Below are 22,988 nucleotides of genomic sequence, written 5' to 3' on the forward strand. Positions count from 1 at the left end.
TTTAAAATTGGAGAATAACACACACTCTTAGTGTGGTGCAAGTCCTTATCTGCACTTAACACACGTAGAAAGTTTAAGCATATACAGAGCTTATCGCATCCTTTTAGATGTGTATTTACAATTGTTTAGGAATGCATATAAATTACTAAAAGGTTAGAAATGTTATATTTTATTATTTTTAGCACGTAAATCACGTGCAAATATCATTATGGATTGTCGTTTTAATTGAAAACATTATACATGTGTACCTGTGTTAAAGTTTATACATGTGTACATGTGTTAAAGTTTAACCTGTTGAATTTCATTACCTTAATGGAATGGCACTGCATTGAATTAAGTACAGTCCATGTCAAAGTTTAATGGATTTCAAATTCAAAGGGACTCCTCTGAGGTTAAAGGGTTCCGGCGGATGTAATGGTAAATGATGTAATTTAGTATGTATGGTATTGAACAGCACAGGTGACCAAATCACGTGTCCAATCGACAGACTTTAAAATAAAGATAATAATAATTGCAAAAATTGCAATGTATAAATATCTGAAAAAAAAGTGTATTTGTCCTCAACGGAGATTCGAGCCTGAAACTTCGGCACTACAAACACCGCTTTATAAGGTATTAATCGATAACAAAATGGTTTACAATTTACTTCATGCATAATACATGTATGCATGTCTGGCATATCACCAAGATATATGAATAGATAATATATAATATATGTTTAATATATCATTTACAGATCCTGGGCACAATATGGCTAATACAACAACAAAAACAACAACAACAATCACCACTGCCATATTTGTATTGTCACTTTGCAATGTGATTTTATTCTCAACAACGGACGGATATATCTTTGGAAACGGTCAAGGTGATTATATAATAATATATTAATCATTTATAAATTAGAATGGTTCTGTCTTACAAAGCAAAATATGCAAATATAGCCATTACTGTGTTAGTCCCGCAGTAGAAATCTGGCGATAAATATTGCACAATCAGCCATCAATCAGACAAAACATTTATTTTACTAGCATCTTGAATCTGTTTACTTTTTTTAATCTTAGTTCAATTTTCCTAAGTTTGATTTTCGCTGATCTGTAGGTATAAAGTTTTAAGACATAATAAGATTTTTGCAAATGTGAGATTAATCTTCGCTGATAATCAGGTTGGAATATTACAAACTTACTTAACAGAACAGAATATACGTTTTATTTAAGACTTGTACATAGTACATCGCGATGCAAGATAGAAAAGTAAAACAATTATCACGTCACGTGATCATGATAACACAAAATACAGTACGATACTTATCAGGTAATAGAAAATACATTGTTTACAATAGGAATGTTAAGATATGCAATTAGTTAGTATTGTCTCAAACATAACAGTACTAGGGATCCTACTGGCAGGGTATTGTACATTGTATACAATAGTTTACCCAGTGAGTCTAACCATCCCACTGAAAGTAAAACTCCCTCCCGATAGAAGTAAAACAGCAGCAAAAATAATTAATTCGGTTAATATAAGCGGCGACACTTGTCTGCCTATGCCGTCTGCAAACGGTCAGGCCAGCCTGTATGAATATATATACAGCACGATAAAACTTCTGTATCTTTGCCTTTATAAATTTGAATTTTGAATGATGACCCGTTCTCAAATAAAAGCAGAGAAAAATTACTACTCACAATAATGAAAATAAGAACATAAGAAAATTTAAAATGGTACAAACTGGAAATAATGTAAAAACATATCGATTAGAAATAATGAAACATTCAACTTACCCAAACAACCGAAGACTACGACAACACTTCCACACTAACAAAGATAGCTTGTATCAAAATGTTAAATAATGTAAGGGAAGTAACTACGCCTGAACAATAACATTAGAAAATCAAATTATCTCCCTGGAGGTAATTTCTTCTTGAGTAACATTATAACAATACGAGTAGAAATCCATTATAACTTTCTATATTATAATAACAGTTAATTAGAACAGAACATAAATTAACTCTTGCAATCACTTCATTTCTTATTTCTTTGTTAATGTTGTTGTTGTTGTTGTTGTTGTTGTTTTTGCTGTTCAATGTTTTTTTGTTGTTTTTTTTTAAATGATAACAAAGTTTTCAAATATATCTGATTTTGCTTGCACCAGATTGTAATGTTTAATAAGACCAGACATTTTTCTGTTAAAAAAAGAAAAGAAATACAGATTTTTTTTATCTTCCGTTCAAGCCTTAAAGCTACATGCCCCCAGATGAGTCAAAATATTTCAATAAAATCAAACTTGAGATAAATGTACTTAGATGTAAGGAAAAGTAAAAAGGTGTCAAGATTCAAGTAGATTTTGCATATTGTGTGCCATTAATGACTGATTTTTCAGTATTAACAATTTTATTTCTATTGCGTTACTAAGACAGTAAGGGCTATTTATGCATTGACTACTTTTTGGTAATTTACGTGGTTTGTAAGTGACATTGATAATGTTTAAATTGCTTCCTTTTGGTGACTTCAAAATATTACACATTCAAATACATTTTCAAAATTTTCATGAATCTGGAGGCGTGCTGCTTTAAGATTATATTAACCAATTGTCTTAAAGTGTATTGATGTAGTTGTGGTGTTTTTGGGTAGTCTAGAGGTAGTATTGGATGTCTTCGGGTACTCTCGGGGTGTATTAGGGTAATCTTGGGGTGTCTTTCACCTGTCTGATGTTGGTAAAACAACATGTACATCTTTACACAATATGATACTTAATTTGCTTATACATGTAGTTTGTATTTATAACCAACGAAACATTCTGTTTTTCGTGTGAGAATTTTATGTTTATTTGTATACAACTTTCAGATGATGGGATCTTACGTGACAAGAAATTTATACTGGGGTCCGACTCTAAACAAAGTAAGTATACATTCTGTGTGGAGCATTGCAAAACAAAGTGGTAAAAGCATGTTAAAAGGATAAGCAAAGCAGAAAAAAGATTTCTATGTCATCTTATCGCTTGAGCAGTGTTATTATCTTATAAAGCTTCTTTTTCAAATTATCTATGTATTATTTACGTTTATTTTTATATCTTTCTTTATTTTATCTATTGTTATCATCATCATCATCATCATCATCATCATCATCATCATCATCATTAATTAATTAATTAATTAATTAATTAATTAATTAATTAATTAATTAATTATTAATTAATTAATTAACTAATTGATTAATTAATTTATTTATTTATTTATTGATTTATTTATTCATTCATTCATTCATTCATTCATTCATTCATTCATTCATTCATTCATTCATTTATTTATTTATTTATTTATTTATTTATTTATTTATTTAATTATTTATAAATTTATTTATTTATTTATTTATTTATTTATCTAGATCTTATTTATTAATTAATCTATTTATTTTAAAGAGATAAATAAATGAATTTATTTATGCTATGACAAAAGTTAAACTTGTTTATGCGGCGAACACTGGAATGGCGTATAGCAATCCGCTTGCCTAGAATACGAAAGACATACTGGTATGGTATAGACTGTTTCCAAACATAAAAAAAAATTACACAAAAATTCTGCTTCATTAAAAGCACATGAACATTCAACTACGTAACTCATTTATTTTTCTTGCATTGTGTTTTTGTGATTATTTATGTGTTTCTGGATGTTCAACTCTAAGGTTGGACCACGTTGGAACAATTCTCTTCGTGTGCTTTAACGTGTGTTCCTGGGTTTGAGAAGCTAACTCAAGTATGCTGTGACACTGGCCTAGATGCTATATGTTCAAATCTCCCGTGGGCTTCGCTCAAAGCAAAGTTGGGAACTTGTGTCGGTATGTGTAAAAATATCTAGTTAATTTTTGTACGCGTTCTAAGATATATTTTACTTGTATTTCTTTTGTTCTACAACATTTTTAGATTAATTCAACTAAGCCCATTACGCCTCAGAAATGCTTTTATTTTTATTTCTCAAAAGTAACCAAAAAGTTACTCATTGGCCAAGTACCTAATCCATCTACGTATTTCTTCCGTTTTTTTTTCTTCTTTTTTTTTTCTTTCTTTTTAATAAGCATTTTGTATGGAAGTCAAAATACTAGTTTGTTTACATTTTGCTACATTTATGACAAAAATATAAATTTAACATTTATCGTTTCCATTTTATTGATGAAGTATTAAATATTCATTTTCAGATTTATCAGCATCTGGAATAACATCAAAGGGTTCGTGTAAATTAGAAATTTGTTGTCACTATTCTATTAAATTATTTTTTATATTTCCACTCATTTAATGATACTTAAAATAGCATAGCATGAAGTTTAAAGACCCCTTCTTCATAACCACTGTACAACAAAAGCACTGTCTTACTTTAATTTTCATTATTGTACAAAGAATATATTTATTGTACCGCTGAAATATTTAAAGAAGTTATATATTGGTAAGAAGTTAATTTTGACCGACGTCGAAGCCTATTTATATCTGAGACTCTTTGGCTGAGTGGTTACATACAATCTGGTCATCGTTTTCTTGCACTCGCCACTTCTCCTCGAGCCTCATAAAGAAATCTGCTTACTAATTTGCCTTCCATTTATAGAAAGAGCTCACATTTCCTATAAAACCCAATGATAATATACGTCATTTTTAAAAGGTTTTTATAATAACTTACAAAATACCTTTCACTGTTTATTTCTTCGTATATGCAACTAATCAAGTTTTTTTTTATATTTTGTTTGGTGTAATGGATATTTACGAACCAAGCTTTCTAATCATAAGTAAGTGAAGACTATAATGGGGAAACTCAGTTCATTCTTAAAGGGACTTGACTGAGGGTTTATTTACATGGCAGGACTGAAAATAAGTTTTCGAGATAAATGTTCCATTTGATGTAGGTCTAGACCAATAACCTTTTCGCAAAATTTCAGATTGTTCGCCTATTCCGTTTTTTCTAGAATAGTTATTCAAATTGTTAAATATGAATGTTTTTCATCCCAATTGGCCTAAGAAAAGGACAAAAATACGGCTTTCAATTTATTTCTAATATATTTATTAATCTTCTTTGCATATCTGTCTGTCGTATTATATAAGAAATTTTTCAGATCTTCCTTAGTGGAGTCCCTTTAAGTCTAATCAAGTCTTAATGCCTGTCGAATTTCTTGCCCTGAAGTCATGTATTGGTCGATTGCGTTGGCCGCAGCGTTCCGTGAACAATGCCTATCATTATTGTTCTTGCAAATATTGCTTCATCGTCGGATACCCACGGTTGATAAACATGTAACATAACATGTCATCAACGTTAATGGTTCGGGCGTGGGTATCCGACGATGATATTTTTTATTTACTTGGCACAGCATGGTCATCACTGGAACAGTTTGCGGCTTGTTTTCTATCATGTGTACCTGGGTTTGAGAAGCTGATGGAGGTATGCTGTCAGTCTGGTCTGGATGCAGTATGTACGAATCTGCCATGGGACACGCTGAAGCCAAGTCTGGGACAATGTCAAGGTAAGTTTGTGATATTGAATGGTACAATGTCTATAAATATATAACATACGAGTATTGCATAGATATGTTATTCTGGGTTGATTAAAATTGTATTAACATGAACATGAAAACATTTAATTTTCCTTTTATATACATGTCCCTAGTATAAAATGCGCACAGAACAATCTAAGCAAGACATGTATATATACCAGTCTTTTGATAAGTTGAATTTGTTACCGCTGCTACGCTTCATTATTATAAAAAATTATATACTGGATATCTTAATTTCAACTAGATCTATGACAAAAAGATAATAAACTATGATCAAATGTTGGATTCAGATACTGTAGACAATGCTTTGTGCCGTGGAAGGTAGTAACATGAATATTAACCTGTACAAACTCATTTAAACATAACGTTTTTTGCAACGAAAAAAATAGATTTTTTGTGGCGGCAAGGCCGAGTGGTTAACGCGCCGTATTAGTAATCTAATGATCGCTAGCGGCATGGCTTCAAACCCCGCCAGGGGCAAATCGTCGTTATCTTGAGCAAGAAACTTTATACTCATGGCTCAGTACTGGTTGGTTCCAGGAACGGATTCGAAAAATGTGTATATTACGGAATGCCGTTAGGGCCATCGCCTATGAATGTGTTGATCTGAAACGCGATAGTCGATAGTACGATGGTGAAAACGCGAAATCACGAAACTACGATGGTGAAAACGCGATAGTACGATGATGAAAACGCGATAGTACGATGATGAAAACACGACAGTACGATGGTGAAAACGCGATAGTACGATGATGAAAACACGACAGTACGATGATGAAAACGCGATAGTACGATGGTGAAAACGCGAAAGTACGATGATGAAAACACGACAGTACGATGATGAAAACGCGAAATCACGAAACTACGATGGTGAAAACGCGACAGTACGATGGTGAAAACACGACATTACGATGGTGAAAACGCGATAGTACGATGATGAAAACACGACAGTACGATGATAAAAACGCGATAGTACGATGGTGAAAACGCGAAAGTACGATGATGAAAACACGACAGTACGATGATGAAAACGCGAAATCACGAAACTACGATGGTGAAAACGCGACAGTACGATGGTGAAAACACGATAGTTTATCGCGTTTTCATCATCGTAGTATCGTACTGTCGCGTTTTCATCATCGTACTATCGCGTTTTCATCATCGTAATTTCGCGTTTTCACCATCGTAGTTTCGTGATTTCGCGTTTTCACCATCGTACTATCGACTATCGCGTTTCAGATCAACACATTCATAGGCGATGGCCCTAACGGCATTCCGTAGTATATAAGCTAATAGCTTCGTAGACAATCGAAATGAAAATAAATTCTGTATAAACCAAAAGATAGATTTTCTGTATTCTTTCTCATAATTATGACAAAAGAAACTTAAGTAGCTGCTGAACTTGACAAAAGCCAAACTTTTTGTACTTCTGATTTGTGGAACTTCTAATATTTGAATTAAAAGAGGTTTATCCTTCGGAAGCAATGAAACAAACAAAGTCATATGAGCAGACTCGCTTTGATTGAGGTTTTTCATGGGAAAGACAGGTTATCGGCGTGGGACCAAGCCCCACCCCTAGGGTACCTATGTACATAGTTAATAGTTTTAGTAATATATTTTTGAATAGAATTGTTAGATTTTATATTGACATGTATTTTAAATGGGTTGAAGTATATTTGGGTAGTATAGTGGGTCCTGGGGGTGATACCCTGGGGGTAGGTCTTGGTCCCACGCCGAAAACCTGTGATGAGAAACACTGTATACAAGTGTAACATTTCTCATGCCCTCTAGCACCGGCTTTACCCTAACGTCAGTTAGCAAGGTATGTGTTTATTATGCCTAATGCTACAGTCAGTTGTAACCATAGTCCAGGGCTGCCCCTTCCCACCCTGCCACACCGGAAGGGCGGAGAAAGTGCAGGAAATAAGTCCACTATTTATCTATCTTCAGTTACCATACTGCCGGGTCAATGCAATGTTATTTAATGTTTGGTTGACGAAATTGTTGGTAATATATCCGAATCATAGTTCCGACGCGTCCTGTTTTTGTTTGGTGTCCTTCTGGGCTCGTTGCCTTGGTCTAATGTTGCTGGGTCGTGTGGGGGTTGCATTAATTGAACACCGCCATTTTTTTAAACATTGATAGCAGGAAGCGAAGATAAAAATTCTATATTTTGTACTTATTATATGTTAAATAAACATTTTTAGGATCATCAGTGACGTCATCACCATTAGTGACGTCTCAAGCAAATACGTCACCACCTACAAAACCGCCTACAACCCATTCACCCACACCTCACTGGTTACTATGGGCTGGTTGGACATGTTCTATGCAGAATGGTGAATGCGTTCAACTTCGATATCGACATTGCTCAACTGGCCGTGATATTGATTGTCCGGGTAAAACATACGAACTGCAACTCTGCACCAAAGCAGCTTGTCCGGGTAATATTTATATGTAACAGATATTTAAAAGATCTACCTGAAAAAAACAAGAACAGGATAAATAAGTAAAATCAGGAAGATAATGGGAAAGCTCGCAAGCTTTTTGTCGTAAAGGCAGTAAGGTCGAAAGAAACCCGGGCATAAACACTATTTTCCTGATTTACTTATTTTTTAAATCTATGATTAATTAAGTATATGTATGTTTTCTGTAGGTAGATCTACACGAACACTTCCAATTTGTTTACGGTCACCAGGCATTAAACTGACATTACAGTAACATGTGCATTGTGATTAAGCCATTTTTATACCCGTATGTTTGTTACGATTTTGTGATTATTCGTTGTAATCGGCAAGAATATGTGAAACAAACGAAAAAAAAGCTACACCTATGGCATTGGACAAGCGGATATGTGAATCTGCGCCCCGCCCACGAGCAAGAGAAATATCCGTCATGACACATTTGGAGCACGCAAAACACCACGGCTTATTCTGAAGAGAAAAAAAAAGAATCTGACCAAATCAAACCGTAGTGTTCCTGCCTTATACTGCCCTCACACATACCTCGCGACCTTTCTACGTCCTTACTGCGACCTTACTACGACCCAGGACGCAGCACAGTCGCCATGGACGCAGCAGGGACGCAGCGAGGTCGTAGCGAGGAACCCAAGGACGCACAAGGTCGCAGACCGTCGGCGACTATTTTGAACATGCACAAAACAGTCGCAGAAACTCTGCGTTCTTGCTGAGTCCTGGTTAGGTCGCCGTGGGATCGCAGTGGAGTCGCCATAGTCGCAGCAGCATCGTAGTAAGGACGCAATAAGAACGCAATAGACGTAGTACACTCGTACTAAGGACGCCGTAGAGTCACCGATGAAATTACAAGAAATTGCTCGGAAACCTTTGGCGACGCTACTAAAGGTAAAAAGTATTGTTTTTATAGACGTAGCAAGAAAGTAGTAGGGTCGTCGTACAGTCGCAGGACAGTCGCCGGACAAACGCAATAGTCGTCGTAGAGTCGCCGTAAGGACGCAGAGAACATAGCACAGTCGCAGCTGGGTCGCCGATGATCGCCGTGGGGTCGCCTTGGGGACGCAATACAGTCGCAGTGGAAACGCCATGGACGTAGAAGGGTCGTATTGAGGACATAGAGAAAACGTACTGAACACAAGACTGCAGAGCCCCGGACCGTCTGCGAGAGAAATTTGGAAAGAAAACCAACGATTTTCGAAAGAAAAATGTTATTTTACTAGTTTTCAGGTCGCAGTAAGGTCGTGGTTTATGTGTGAGGGCAGCATTACATGATGTTGATTTAAGAGTATATAACCTTTTTTTCTATTTTTGCTACATAACTAGCTGTATATACCGAAAACCCATAGAGCGTGGGGATATGGGGATATAACCACATTGTTTTAAAGAGTGATTTAAAACAAGACGCTTTATGTCAACTTAATTCGAGACATTCGTGTAGATAATTTTTGTAATATTTTGTTCGTAACATAGCTTAAATTTTCTATTTTTAGATATGTTTACAACGACACCGGCACCGACAACACAGGCAACCACGACACCATTAAGTAATTACGTTTGTATTTCTTCAGATTCTCCGAAAGTAATGATTTCTGCAAACTTTGTACCGATTTATTTGGTAATATTTAAGCACAAACATTAGCTCATTGCCTTGTCTGATTATTTTGCATTCCAAATTGATTTATGTATTCATATGCATTCGTATTTTAAATTCATAAATGTATTAATATTTATAAACTTATCTGATTAATCCGTATTCAAAATTCATTAATGCAGTTATATTCATACACATGTCTGCTAAATCCGTATTTCAAATACATTAATGTTATTGTTGTAATATTTATGCACGTGTCCCCTAAATCCGTATTCAAAATACATTAATGCAGTAATATTCATACAAGCGTCTTATAAATCCGTATTCGAAATACATTTATGTAGTAATATTCATGCACTTGTCTGATAAATCTGTTTTCCAAATACATTAATGTAGCAATATTCATGCACGTGTCTTATAAATCCGTATTCGAAATACATTTATGTAGTAATATTCATGCACTTGTGTGATAAATCTGTTTTCCAAATACATTAATGTAGTAATATTCATGCACGTGTATATTCCACTTTTACAATGTATCTGCATTCTGCATTTTATTGTACCATTTCAACACGTTTCCAAAATATCTGTGCATTTTTCATATTATCTGTATTGTTTATCATAGGCACGTGTCAAACTGTAAAGTAACCTTTTTATATTTATATGCGTATCTTGTTAATAACCTGATATCAAATTATAGTATTATAGTGTTTACTATTGATTATGAATATACGCATTTCGTTACTAAAAATTGTGTATTTTAATGTGCACATTCTAGTCACGTGTCAAGATGACCCGAATGCTCCAGGATGTAAGGATCCCAGCATTATTACGGAGATATGCAAAGATAGTCAGATAGCCTTGAGCGTATGTCCTAGATCTTGCGGTCTGTGTGGTAAGTATCGTTTATTGTTTGTTTGTTTGTTTGTTTGTTTTGTTTTGCTCGTTCGCTCGTTCGTCCGTTCGTTCGTCCGTTCGTTCGTTCGAACAATGAATGCATTGGTTTTAGTGGGTTCCGGAGGCATCCTTTACCCCATCCCCTGCAATTTTTTAAAAATCTAAAATATGCATTCTCAAAGCTGTATTCTTAGGTATTTTAAGTCATATTCAGAAGAAAGTAAATGTATATTTTTTTCGCATTTTCTTAACATTGAAAACTTTTCTTTTCCATCGATCTAATTACGCTCATAATTGTTTGGAGAGTGTTTTTTTCTCGTAGTGCCAAATGTTTGTATTGTTTTATTTGCAGATCAAGTTCAGGCAACCGCAGTAAATAAATACACTTCAGGTAAAAGTTGTATATCATAATTGCCTAGATCACGAAATTACGGATTTACGCCGTATTAGCTACGGAAACTATCCGGGCTCATTCATAGGAATGTGGTCCGCAACTTCCCGTATTGCGTTGCTCTCGGTTAAACCCGTAGTTACCCCGTTGTATTTCCATACTGTGGACTATGGAAAAAGGGCGTTTCCGGTGATAATTCCTTAGATTTAACCTGTAGCGGTCACGGACAGGTGGTCAGCGAAGTTGTGATCTAAGCATTTGCGTAAAAGATAGATTCTGATGGTTATGAATTCAAATTAAGGCGGGAAAAGGGGTTCAGTTTAAAGAAACAAGTGGAAATATAGCTATATTCTTGTAAATGTTTCAATTCCCTTAACAACCATTTCTGTGCTAAGTAACTTAAAGTTACTCGTCAATTGGTCAAAAACATTCATCATTTTAAGGGTAAAAATAAAGTTAATTACTGATGAATTATTGATAAAAAGCGTACAATGCATACGATGATCAGACAGCGCGAAAATGGATTCAATTTAACAGTAGTGGCAGAGGTGTCCGGTTTATATGAAAGTGAAAGAAGTTTCAAATTAACATTTCAAGAATGATTTTCCATTCTTTATGAAATTCAGAATCAATCAATTACATAAAGTGTTTGCCAATAAGTATTATGACATTTTAGTTGTCATTAGGCGGTCCGAACCTAACAAAAATGTTTTAACTAAAATCTGTATAATTCAACTTTGTTAATGATACAAAAGACATTTTTGTTTTTTTTTCTGTTATCTGTCTCCATTTGGTTTTCAGGTAGCATAATTTCCAGCGTTCCAACATCGGCTGTCACAACAGGTAAAATATATACAGGCTGAACGTTTGTTTCCTATAATCTCGCTAAAAAGAAAACAAAATTATTCACCTTGAGGTGTAGATACGAGAATGCACTTTCCGTATATAATTTAATAAAACCAGTATAGATACATTTTATTTCTAAATTAACATGCATGTGGCATTGTATGGTTTTCGTATAAGTGAGAGCATCCACTTAACGCAAATTCATGATTATGATGACGTCACGAAACTCTTTAATTTTTGTACGGGGATCATAACAATTACTGTAATATTTACATACTGGCAGTTTTAAAGTGCTATATGGCTGATATGACTGTTTCACTGATATATCAAGTATTTTAATAAAAAGCGCACGATAGATAATGATATATATCTTAGATATAATACAATGTATGCGCGTGACCTTGATATATCGTGACAGTTATCGTTGTAAGAGCTTGAAGTCACGTGAGCGTTAAGACCTCAACAGACGGTAGGATTTTGAAGTACAACACCAATTAAAACTAAGATGTACAGGCAAATCTTAATGTGTGAAGGCTACTATTTCTTTAATTCGGAAACCTTAAGTCTAGATGTAAGGGATAGGACATGTTCTATTTTGAAAATCTTGTCGTACAGATTTCTACAGACCTCCCACAATGGCAAGTAACAGATTACCAAATTATCTCCTGATAATGGGTGTAATGAATGAAATTCCCGAACAATTAGGGATAGTAGTACGATGGGGTAAAAATGATGTTGAAAAACTCTTCAGGAGACCCAAAGTTGTGTTATGTTCGAATCCCAAATTATTCCGAAAATGATTATGTCACGGTATTGAACTGTTCTCTAATCAGGGGAGAGGATGTAGTTTGTTGGCGGCCGGATAGCTTAGTCAGTAGAGCCGCAGTGCGGTATTCCGAGGTCCCAGGTTTGAGTCTCGGTCAGGCTTCATATTACAATAAATATATAGATTTTTTTTTAAATAGAGGTGTTTCAATCATTACTCAAGCCGAAAAAAGTATTTAGTGAGTAAAGTTTGTAAAGGATCATTTGGGAAGGGATCCTTTTTAGGGAAACCTCAGATGATTCCTGCAGTGTAGAATTACCGTCTGAATGCAAGTGTTGTATTGCTTTGAAAATTGTACATCTTATCTCTAATTAGTACTGTACAACTAAATTCTACCGTCTGTTGAGGCCTTATTATAAGCAACTTCCCGCCATACAACTTGTATGAAACATAATGCCTTTCTGTATACCATATGTGATGCTGGAATTTCTCAACTCCCGTGTGATGTTTCAGACACGTGCCAGGATGACGTGGCTTCTGGTGCTTGCGGAGACCCAACTGTCCTTGCGGCTCTTTGTAACGACAACGCTTATGCGTGGCGGTTCTGTCCAAAATCTTGTAACAAATGTGGTAAGAATATGATACTTTTTAATTGGTTCCTTGGCAGCGCTGATAATAATTTTTGATGATAATGTAAGTAATATGATCTTCAATGGTAACGAGGAAAATGACTTTAATGTAAGTTGTATGATGGTGATGATAAAAATGAAGATAGTTATAATGCTGATGATGGTTTGGATGAAAATGACACTGCTGTTGATGCTTATGATAATCAAATATGATGCGTTGATGAGGATGTGAATGGTGATGATGATGATTACTACATGATGACTACATGATGACTACATGATGACTACATGATGACTACATTGATGAAGACGGGCCCGAACTTTGGCTTGGCCGGCTATAGACTACACGTGTAATTTAAAGGGAAATCGAATAGAAAACAATTAAAAAATATATAGACTTCTATACCTATCAGTCATGTCTTGTTGGGCGCCACCATTTTAATGAAACTAAATGATAATAGGCGGGGCATTGCGATAACGGAACAATCGCAACTTAGCACTAGCACTTTAAAAACGGAAAATGTAAAATAAAAAATGAACAATTATTTTAAGCGATTTCCCTGTTCATAGGCTTTGCCCTATTTCATATTTTTGTGAAAATGATGATGATGATGATGTTGGTGATGATGATGATAATGATGATGATGATGACTATAGTGATGATAGGAAAGTAGTGAATGCTGGTTGTGCGAATAATAATAACAACGATGACATTTATATTATAAAAGTATGTCAACTATTACCTAACGAAAAAAAGCTTTCTTTGCATCAAAATCATTCTTTCAAAAAGAAGGTTATTTTATATATTTAGATACGTGCTGGGATTATTTAAACTGTTCGGATCGGAATGCCCAGGCATTGTTTTGTGGAAGAGAGGATTTTGCTTTGCAATATTGTAGAAAAACCTGTGGAAAGTGTAACCGTGAGTATAATAATTACATGAATTCTTCAACTTTCATTTCTGCAAAGAATATTTTGTTTTTTATTTCGTTCAGTAGCTTTAACTATATATTAGTTTTGATCTACAGGTGTTTTTTATATAAATGAAAATGAAGTGAAGATTAAAAAAGTTATGATCACATTGTGTGTTGTTGGTCAAATGAAACTGTCATTCTGACTAGGTGTAGTAATTAATTATTTCGATGGGGGAACTCGGGTTATTTTTTAACAATGTTTAACAACTATTTGCTGTCGTAGCCATTCAGCAACACAGATGAACTATAAGTCGAATAATTTGTTTCATTTGCCTTAAATACTCAATATTTCGTCTATTTTTACTTTTCAAAAAAAAAAACCAGCATGATTTACCACTGGTTTCGTTCATTAGGTCAACATTTTCACTCAATTACCATGCATTTTACCATGGATTGTTGATTTATTTTATATGTAGATAAACCAGTGCCTGTTACTGTAAATGTATGCGGGGATCCAGTAGCAAACGAACTGATATGCGAGTTACTTCACAATGAGATATGCATATGCAACGACCCATCCGTGAGATCTTTATGCGGCAATTTTTGCGCGGACAGATGCGCGACAAAGGTCTCTAGCCTACCGGCTTGTAAGCCGGTGTCTTCAATATCGGTAAGAAGTTTCACTTAAAGCCTAAAAATACATACACATAATGGTTAAATATACGATGTACAGTTTAGGTTTGATAACCCATCAAAATATAATAGCCTGGAATAATAGTGTATCATTCAGTCAAACGTAAAGTGAAATATTTAAACACAAACATTGGCGTCATGATTCCGCCAAAAAAGGAGTGTTGACCAATATAAGACACGTATTTTTTCGAAAATACTTACCTATCCATTTTGTATACATTATCTAGTGGTTGGTTGCGGTATTTCTAACTATTTCACCAAAGCGTGAAAAACATTATTTCCGTAAGGGGGAACATATTAACAAACGACAAGGCGAAATAGTGCAGAGTACAACATGTTTTTTTTTGTTTGAGCACACCTAGTTTCTAACTTGTGTTCTATAATGCGATGCTTTCTACTCTTTTCCACCGAGAAATGGTAGTAAATCTATACAAGTACGGCCGGTCCGACCAGTGACACGCCGAACTGCTATATCGTGTTTGAAACGAATTAATGTTGAAGAAATAAGTAAATATAATAGTTAAAAGGAAATAAGAGAGAAGAGTTTTTTAAATAAATGAACGAAAAATAAAGGAAAATAGTAAAAAGAAAACAATGGGTATCAATAATGCTCAAAATAATAAGCAACAGCAAGAAAGTCCACATACAACTCGAGCCCAATTCAAGCGGTAAATATATCATCACTTGGCTATCACCATGCAAATCAAGTGCGCTATAGCTCTAGTAGCATGCTACTTTTATAGTAAACAGTCACAAGAGGAATTAAAAGAATGGATAAGATTGATTATTCCATTATCATGATAGTACGTTGCAACACCGGATAATGTATGCCAGTGTAACAATAGTACGTTCCAACACCGGTCTTACAATAGTACGTTCCAACATCGGTCTTACAATAGTACGTTCCAACACCAGTCTTACAATAGTACGTTCCAACATCGATCTTACAATAGTACGTTCCAACACCGGTCTTACAATAGTACGTTCCAACACCGGTCTTACAATAGTACGTTCCAACACCGGTCTTACAATAGTACGTTCCAACATCGGTCTTACAATAGTACGTTCCAACATCGGTCTTTCAATAGTACGTTCCAACACCGGTCTTACAATAGTACGTTCCAACATCGGTATTTCAATAGTACGTTCCAACACAGTCTTACAATAGTACGTTCAAACATCGGTCTCTTACAATAGTACGTTCCAACACCAGTCTTACAATAGTACGTTCCAACACCGGTCTTACAATAGTACGTTCCAACATCGGTCTTACAAAAGTACGTTCCAACACCAGTCTTACAATAGTACGTTCCAACATCGGTCTTACAATAGTACGTTCCAACATCGGTTTTACAATAGTACGTTCCAACACCGGTCTTACAATAGTACGTTCCAACACCGGTCTTACAATAGTACGTTCCAACACCAGTCCTTACAATAGTACGTTCCAACACCGGTCTTACAATAGTACGTTCCAACGTCGTCTTACAATAGTACGTTCCAACACCGGTCTTACAATAGTACGTTTCAACATCGGTCTTACAATAGTACGTTCCAACACCAGTCTTACAATAGTAAGTTCCAACACCGAAGAATGTATACAAAATAGGCAGGTTAAAGTTTTCCGCCAACATACGATATAGCAATTGCAGACTTGTTAAACACAATACTTGTATTTTCGGACCCGATTTAACTTATAGCGACCGCGAAGTATCTTCCTCGGCCAAAATAGATTTTCTGCGGTCCAAAAAAAATCAAGACAAGTTTATAATTTTATAATTTGCTGTTACAAATACACATGGTGGTGTGCTGCTTTAAACTTATAATGTATTGATGTTTACCTATTGCCTTTATAAAATAAATATATGTCATTCATCTATGTCACTATACAAAACAACAATTAGCATTTAATGTCTGTATAACACATTGTCAACCAATGTCAGTGACGACCGAATTACATTTCCCTTTTAAAATATCCGAACTAATCAATGGTAATATATAAAATTAATGTCAGTACACATTTTGGATTTAATGTATCTATATATCAACTGGGGCAGTCAAAACAACAATATTCAAAGGTCATGTAGAAATAAACTCAAAAATAAATTGAAAACCTATTTTTGTACCATTCTTAGCCTGCTTTTTGGGTCATTTTTTACAATTAGCATAATCATTATAGAAATACAGAGAAAGCAAATGATCAGAATTTTTGCGTCTAGGCCTACATCAAATGGAAAAGTACTCCCGAAAAAATATTTCCAGTTCCTTAATGTAAAAAAAAACATCAGTGGAGTCCCTTTAACATATACGGTGTATATGAAAGCATTTATGGACCTACCGTTCGATTCTAACACATATCTTTTCCTTTAATTACTGTCGGACATACAGATGAAGTGAAATATTTAAAATTATAATGTTTGTTACAATGTTTATGATATTACAAAAAATGAACCTCTTTGTCAATAAAATGTGTATTTTTTTAAACAATTTGTCAATAAATGATGTGAATACTTTCCCAGGCTTTTATAAAACAATGTACGTAATGTTGCTATAACTTTTTTGCATTTTACATTTGTTCCTTTTTCAAGTGTTATCGCATAAAACGTTTGACTGTTTTTCACGTGTTGTTGCAAAACGCATGTGTCCCTTTTGCACGTGTGGTTGCATTATAGTTATTTCTTTCTTCGCTTGTTGTATAATACATTTGCCCCTTCTTCACGCGTTATTGTATATTACATTGGCATCTTTTAATTTCATGTTACATTATAAATATGCATCTTTTTTCCTTTTCTTTACAGAGTAGAAGACGTAGAGACGAGGTGATACGACAGTTACTTCTGGTCTGATTGTATTTGTATTCCTGTCATCAATTAAAACGAAGAACAATCAATTCAAATTAATTATTTCTAATTTGTTACACTAAAGTTAAAGGCAATAAATCAAATATCTGAGTTTATTCGTATTAACTTTAAAACGACGAAAAAGTTGAATAAACATTTTGTTCTATATGCAGAACAAGAAGTAAAGACAATAAAATCTGATACGAATATGTATTTTTACATTACATTTGACACGTATAAAAAAGGATATTCAAACTTTTTGCTTTTTTTTTCTTTTTTTTTTTCTCCATGCTTTTTTCCTTTAAGTTTCCTTATTTTAGTTGCGTTGGTGTGGTGTATTTAAAACAATTATTACTTTTTGATCATCTGTCAGTTTGGTTGAGCTATGGATAATTAGTGAGGCTGAAAAAAAAAATGGAGCCCCACACTAAATACCGTATTCCGGTATATACCGGACAAGGCGTCTGAATGATAATATGCTACAATCTTGCCTCTTTACCTAACGGAATGAACTTTAAAATGTCTAATTCATCTTTTCACACCGATTTATGTATGATAATGAATAAAATATGTAATAATCGGCGAAAATTAATCGGTATTTGTCTATTTTGTGATCATGATTTCTACAAGCGTGTAGAGGTACTGCTCCAATCCTGTAATGACTTAACAAAGATAATACCAAGTTTTTAATTTTCAACCATGAATAAAGCGTTTGTTTTACAATAACTTTATTTGTGAACGATCAATATAACCATCTCCTTCTCTGTAATAGCCCCTGATTTTTTTGTTCACTTGCGTTTCCCATCTCCATGTCACAAAAATGCTCTTTATTTATGTCACGCTTCCTGATGTTATATCTTTTGTCACGCATTTTACATGTCCATTGTGTGGCAAACTTGCTGAGTTGATATCTTGAGTCACGTTGTCTGGTGGTATATTTGGAATCACGTGTTCAGGTGTTATATCGTTGGAAGGTTCATTCTCCGAAGTTCTTTGTACTGTGTTATTTTGGGCGGACATTTCGAGAGAGGTTTGACGCCTCTCAGACGTAAGTGGGGACTCCGTTGTGTCAGAGTCTTCCGTGACTTTTGTCCCAATGAAGTGAAAGGCTTCCTTCACGCTGTTACGAAATTTCTTTGACAGCATTGTGTACATGAAAGGATTTATAAAGTTGTTTATTAAGAACAGCATGTGGGAAATCCCGCGAAAATGACTTTTGAACTCTTTCGAAGGAAATGCATTGTCCCCGACAACTCGTAAACAGTTGAAAATAAGCCTTGGTAACGGAAGTATTGCCGCCATTAAAATCACCATTATCACAATAGTTGACATGCGCTGCACCAGCTTCCGGTTGGCTGATTTAGCAGAAGACACTCTGAAAGATCGTCTGACGAGGGCTATTTTTAGAAAATGAAGAATCGTTGTAATAACGAGTGGCAAGAGGTATACTGTTATCCACCAGACGATAATAAATTCACTTGAAGTTCCGGGAATAATGATTTTAAGGGTAATTAGTCCGGCTAATGTTCCCAGTAATATCATTCCAAGCACCCAAACACAACATGATAGAATAATCACTCGGACAGGGCGCAGGAATATGTGAGCGTTCATTGGTCGAGCTATGGACATATACCGAATAACTGCAAGTAGTGCGACATGAGAGTTCGCCGCAAACCAACACATCGAGTTTAAAATGTAGAAAGGCCTGCTAACTATCACGGGTTTTGCACATGTGTATGAAATAATCACTGTTTCAAAAGAAACTGTCAGGTTTAAAGTTAAGAACAACAGATCGGCTACAGCGAGCGCGGCTATTCCAATAAATGTAGGATCTCTCAACTTCCGGTCTTTAATCACTCGAATAATTACCAACAAGTTTGCTAAAACACCAATGGTGAAACCGAGTTCTATTGCACTATAGATGCACTTTTGATTACAATATCCACAGGAATATGTCCCATGTTGTTGCACTCTTCCAGAACTATTCATTTGTGTCATGCTGCTATTGCAAACGCTACTTTCATTTTTAAAACCGTTTTGGCATTTTGGTAATTCCATTTTATAATTAAAAAATCATATCGTAAATTATTTATCCTATTGAGCCTAGACTGTCAGAATTATCTGTTTAACATGATTATCCTTTTCCAAACGTCTTACTAACACGATACCGTTGATGTTTTTTTTATTTTGTCGTTTGTTATTTTTTCTTTGATACACCGCAAAATGACGTCATAGAATAAAACGCAAAATTAATTGATATTCTAATTGTAATTTCGTGCTAAAACTGAAATAGAACCCGTGTTCTTTTTCCCTATTGATTGATGTTTACATTTTTATATTTTCACGACCAAATTCCAATATGACATGATAAATAGCACACGTGTTCATTACCTTAGTATATATTAAAGAGATCCGGGCTTAAAGCTGCACTTGTCTTATATAATCGAGCGTTAAAGGGGAGGTAATGCGCAATGATGTGAATGATCTGGTTCCCTGTCCTATTATGGTTCCCATCCAAGATGGCTGCCAATAATAACTGCACGGGTAACAAGTCTATGAAGTGATCTGTTTCCTCCCGTCGTTAAGTAATTTTGGTTCGAGCGGGCATCTGCACGATTTTCCCATGTTCATTTGCGACACTAATGCTTAGCCGGAAAAAGGAACTTACTTTAAAAAAAAATGTTTAAAAACTTTAAAACTCTTTATAAGATAATATTGAGTAAACTAAAGATAATTCAAATGGAATTTAATCTGTAAACATGTTCGACTATTCTATCTTCTTCAGGACAAACAATATAAAATATAAAACGGAGATGACGTTAACAACATATAAATTGGTGCAACGTCAACACCGTCAAACTGCGTTTCACAATTAGGCTCTTCATTACAGATCTATAAATTATAAATCTGTATATTACTTGAAAAAAGAGCAATATTATGCTGGTAAATATATGAGCTTTTTTACTAATTAAATGTATATAAAAGGTAAAATTATAATAAAGTTTCTCTATTTGCGACACGTGTAATTTCTCAATGACAACTTGTCCAATAATCATTTGTCTCTCACCGATGATACGGAAATCATTTTGGATTAGTGGCCGGTCACTTGCGGAGAAATCGGTAATTACTGGTTAGTTATCCAGTAAAACCGGTTAGGCAGATCGGCCGCCATAAAAGATACCAAAAAGAAAATTTTAATTTATAAAATCGGTGTTAAAATCCAGAAAAAAAGAACAAAGATGTACTTTGGAGTTTCAGTGCCCTTCTTAATTGTAGAGCAAAACTTTCTTAAGATAAATTTGAATTGTGCCTATATTTTTTTCTTTAACGGAGAAACGTTTTTATGAAGGGAAACATACTCGAAGATTTAAATTCATTTAAATTTTACATGTGTGGTGGAGGTGGGGGTCAATGTTTTGTGTCTTCTACATTTGATAACAACGCAGGTTTGCACAGATATGATATTTTACAATGTGCAACCTACTGTTCATTAAATATGGCCTGTGCGTCATGGTTGGCTGAGAGATTAACAGTGCCACCGGAGTGGCATATTCAACAGAGAGAAACATAAATAGTATGGGCCCCCACTCTAACATATAAATGTGAGAACAGATGGGGAGGAGAAAAGGGTATTAAATGGGCATATGAATTCATATAAACTTAAAAGCCGGTTTTTGCTCAATAGGTCTAGCGTTGGACTGTGAACGGGCGACCCAGGTTCGATTCCCGGACGGCGCAGGTCACATTCGTTGTAAAAATGAAAGTAAAGGCAATGCGATGGCAGAACTGTGCTCTGGAAAAGTCAATGTGGCTTACTGCCGTGATCCAGAGTGAAAACTTCCAACACCATATACATGTATCACCTAAAACTCGGCAGGATTATATGAAGTGACAAATTAAACACTGCGTTTTGTTCTTATAAAATTTATATCAGCATGCTTCAGCTTTAAGGCAAGTTTTCAAACTGTATCTAATTATAAAATCAAAAACATTGAAGCATGATTGATGCGATCGTTATACACTATCGCGACCGCATTAAATCGGTCTTTAAAAACAATGACAAAATATAACATGAATTATTAGGTTCACCGCAATGAACGTGACATCTGGTACGGGATGTTAAATATACTATTGTGTGTATTAAAAACTATTTTGTGATTGTCCCTTTTAAAGGGTGTACAGATATATGTAATGTTTTTTTTTGTTGTTTTGATATATCTATTTATTTGTTTGTTTGTTTGTTTGTTTGTTTGTTTGTTTGTTTTAATTTAAACATTCATTTATTTATGAATTAAATTTATTTATTAGTTTATTTTATTTATTCCTTTATTGGTTCATTAAATTTATTTATTTATTTTTTATTCATTTATTTATTAAATTTATTTAATTATTTAATTATCAATTTATTTTTTACAAAATTTAAAAACGGTAAAATTATGTCTTTTGGGCACATGTTATGGCGTTAAATAAAAAAAAGTTGTAACTTAGGTTTTCTGTTAAAAAACACAACGAAAATGTATTTTTTCCACATAGCCCTTTTAAAGGAACAATGATAAAAAGCAACTAATTTTTTAACTTTTTTATTTAGGGTTTGGGAAAAATTTCCGTATATGGTCATAAGTAACATAAAGTTAATTTGAGTTTGACTTTATATAAATAAATTTTAAAAAATAGGTTTTGTTTCGCTCGTTGCAAAAACTGTAATTTTATGTTAGTTTTCGCCATATGAGGGGGAATAAGGCATTAAAATTCCAGAAAATCTTTTTTTAAAATAATATTAAAAAATTTAATTTTATAATTATAATTATATGAAAATATCATATCCCCCAAAGTCGGAATGACTTTTTTTATTGTTTATATGCTTCGGTGCTTTGTTTTTTGATATAAAATTAAAATTTGTTTCGAAAAAGAGAAATGTGCTGAAATCAGATATGATAACCTTGATATCGAAGTTTAAAAAATATGTTTTAAAAAATTTATAAAAAAGTTAAATTTTGAAAGATGATCGGGGCCTTTTTATATATAATAAATTTATCAAGCATATAATCAAAACTCCATAGAAAAGTTGGGAATTTTCCCCAGAAAAATTATAAAGGTTTGATCGTTATTCGTTTTAGGAATACTGGGCCTAGAAACCCCCTTTTTTTAAAGAGGAACGTAGCACCGTTGGCATGGGGGGAAAAACCTCCGACTTTTCCCTCGGAATATAGAAAAGGACCTGTAATATCCCAGTAAACTTTAAAAAATACAAAATAAACAGCTAAAAAAAAACTTCTTTAAAAAAATTTTATTTTAATTAAATAGTAGTGTGATATATAATGTAAGTAAACTTGCTTGAAACCATGTATAACAATGTAATGATATGATAATTAACCATTATATCAATACTTTTTTAAAGACAATATGTGTTTTATTTAC

General features: G+C 34.2%; 2 protein-coding genes across 2 annotated transcripts; one reads left to right on the forward strand and one right to left on the reverse strand.

The window, feature by feature from the left end:
• On the forward strand, positions 1 to 17,682 carry LOC132739225 (uncharacterized). Its single transcript, XM_060726889.1, has 15 exons — positions 1 to 152; positions 737 to 868; positions 2,845 to 2,898; positions 3,682 to 3,834; positions 4,192 to 4,221; positions 5,347 to 5,499; positions 7,737 to 7,973; positions 9,494 to 9,547; positions 10,373 to 10,489; positions 10,844 to 10,882; positions 11,684 to 11,725; positions 13,008 to 13,124; positions 13,935 to 14,045; positions 14,514 to 14,707; positions 17,529 to 17,682. Exons 2-15 carry the CDS (start codon positions 751 to 753, stop codon positions 17,574 to 17,576), a joined length of 1,467 nt encoding a protein of 488 aa, XP_060582872.1. The 5' UTR covers positions 1 to 152; positions 737 to 750; the 3' UTR covers positions 17,577 to 17,682.
• A 719-nt stretch (positions 17,683 to 18,401) lies between these two features.
• Positions 18,402 to 19,668, reverse strand: LOC132739213 (melanocortin receptor 4-like). The gene has a single exon (XM_060726878.1). It carries the CDS (start codon positions 19,626 to 19,628, stop codon positions 18,402 to 18,404), a length of 1,227 nt encoding a protein of 408 aa, XP_060582861.1. The 5' UTR covers positions 19,629 to 19,668.
• Positions 19,669 to 22,988: the final 3,320 nt, after the last annotated feature.

Source organism: Ruditapes philippinarum, unplaced genomic scaffold (assembly GCF_026571515.1).
Source record: "Ruditapes philippinarum isolate M1 unplaced genomic scaffold, ASM2657151v2 ctg9576_1_1_1_1, whole genome shotgun sequence".
Classification (NCBI taxonomy): Eukaryota; Metazoa; Mollusca; class Bivalvia; order Venerida; family Veneridae; genus Ruditapes; species Ruditapes philippinarum.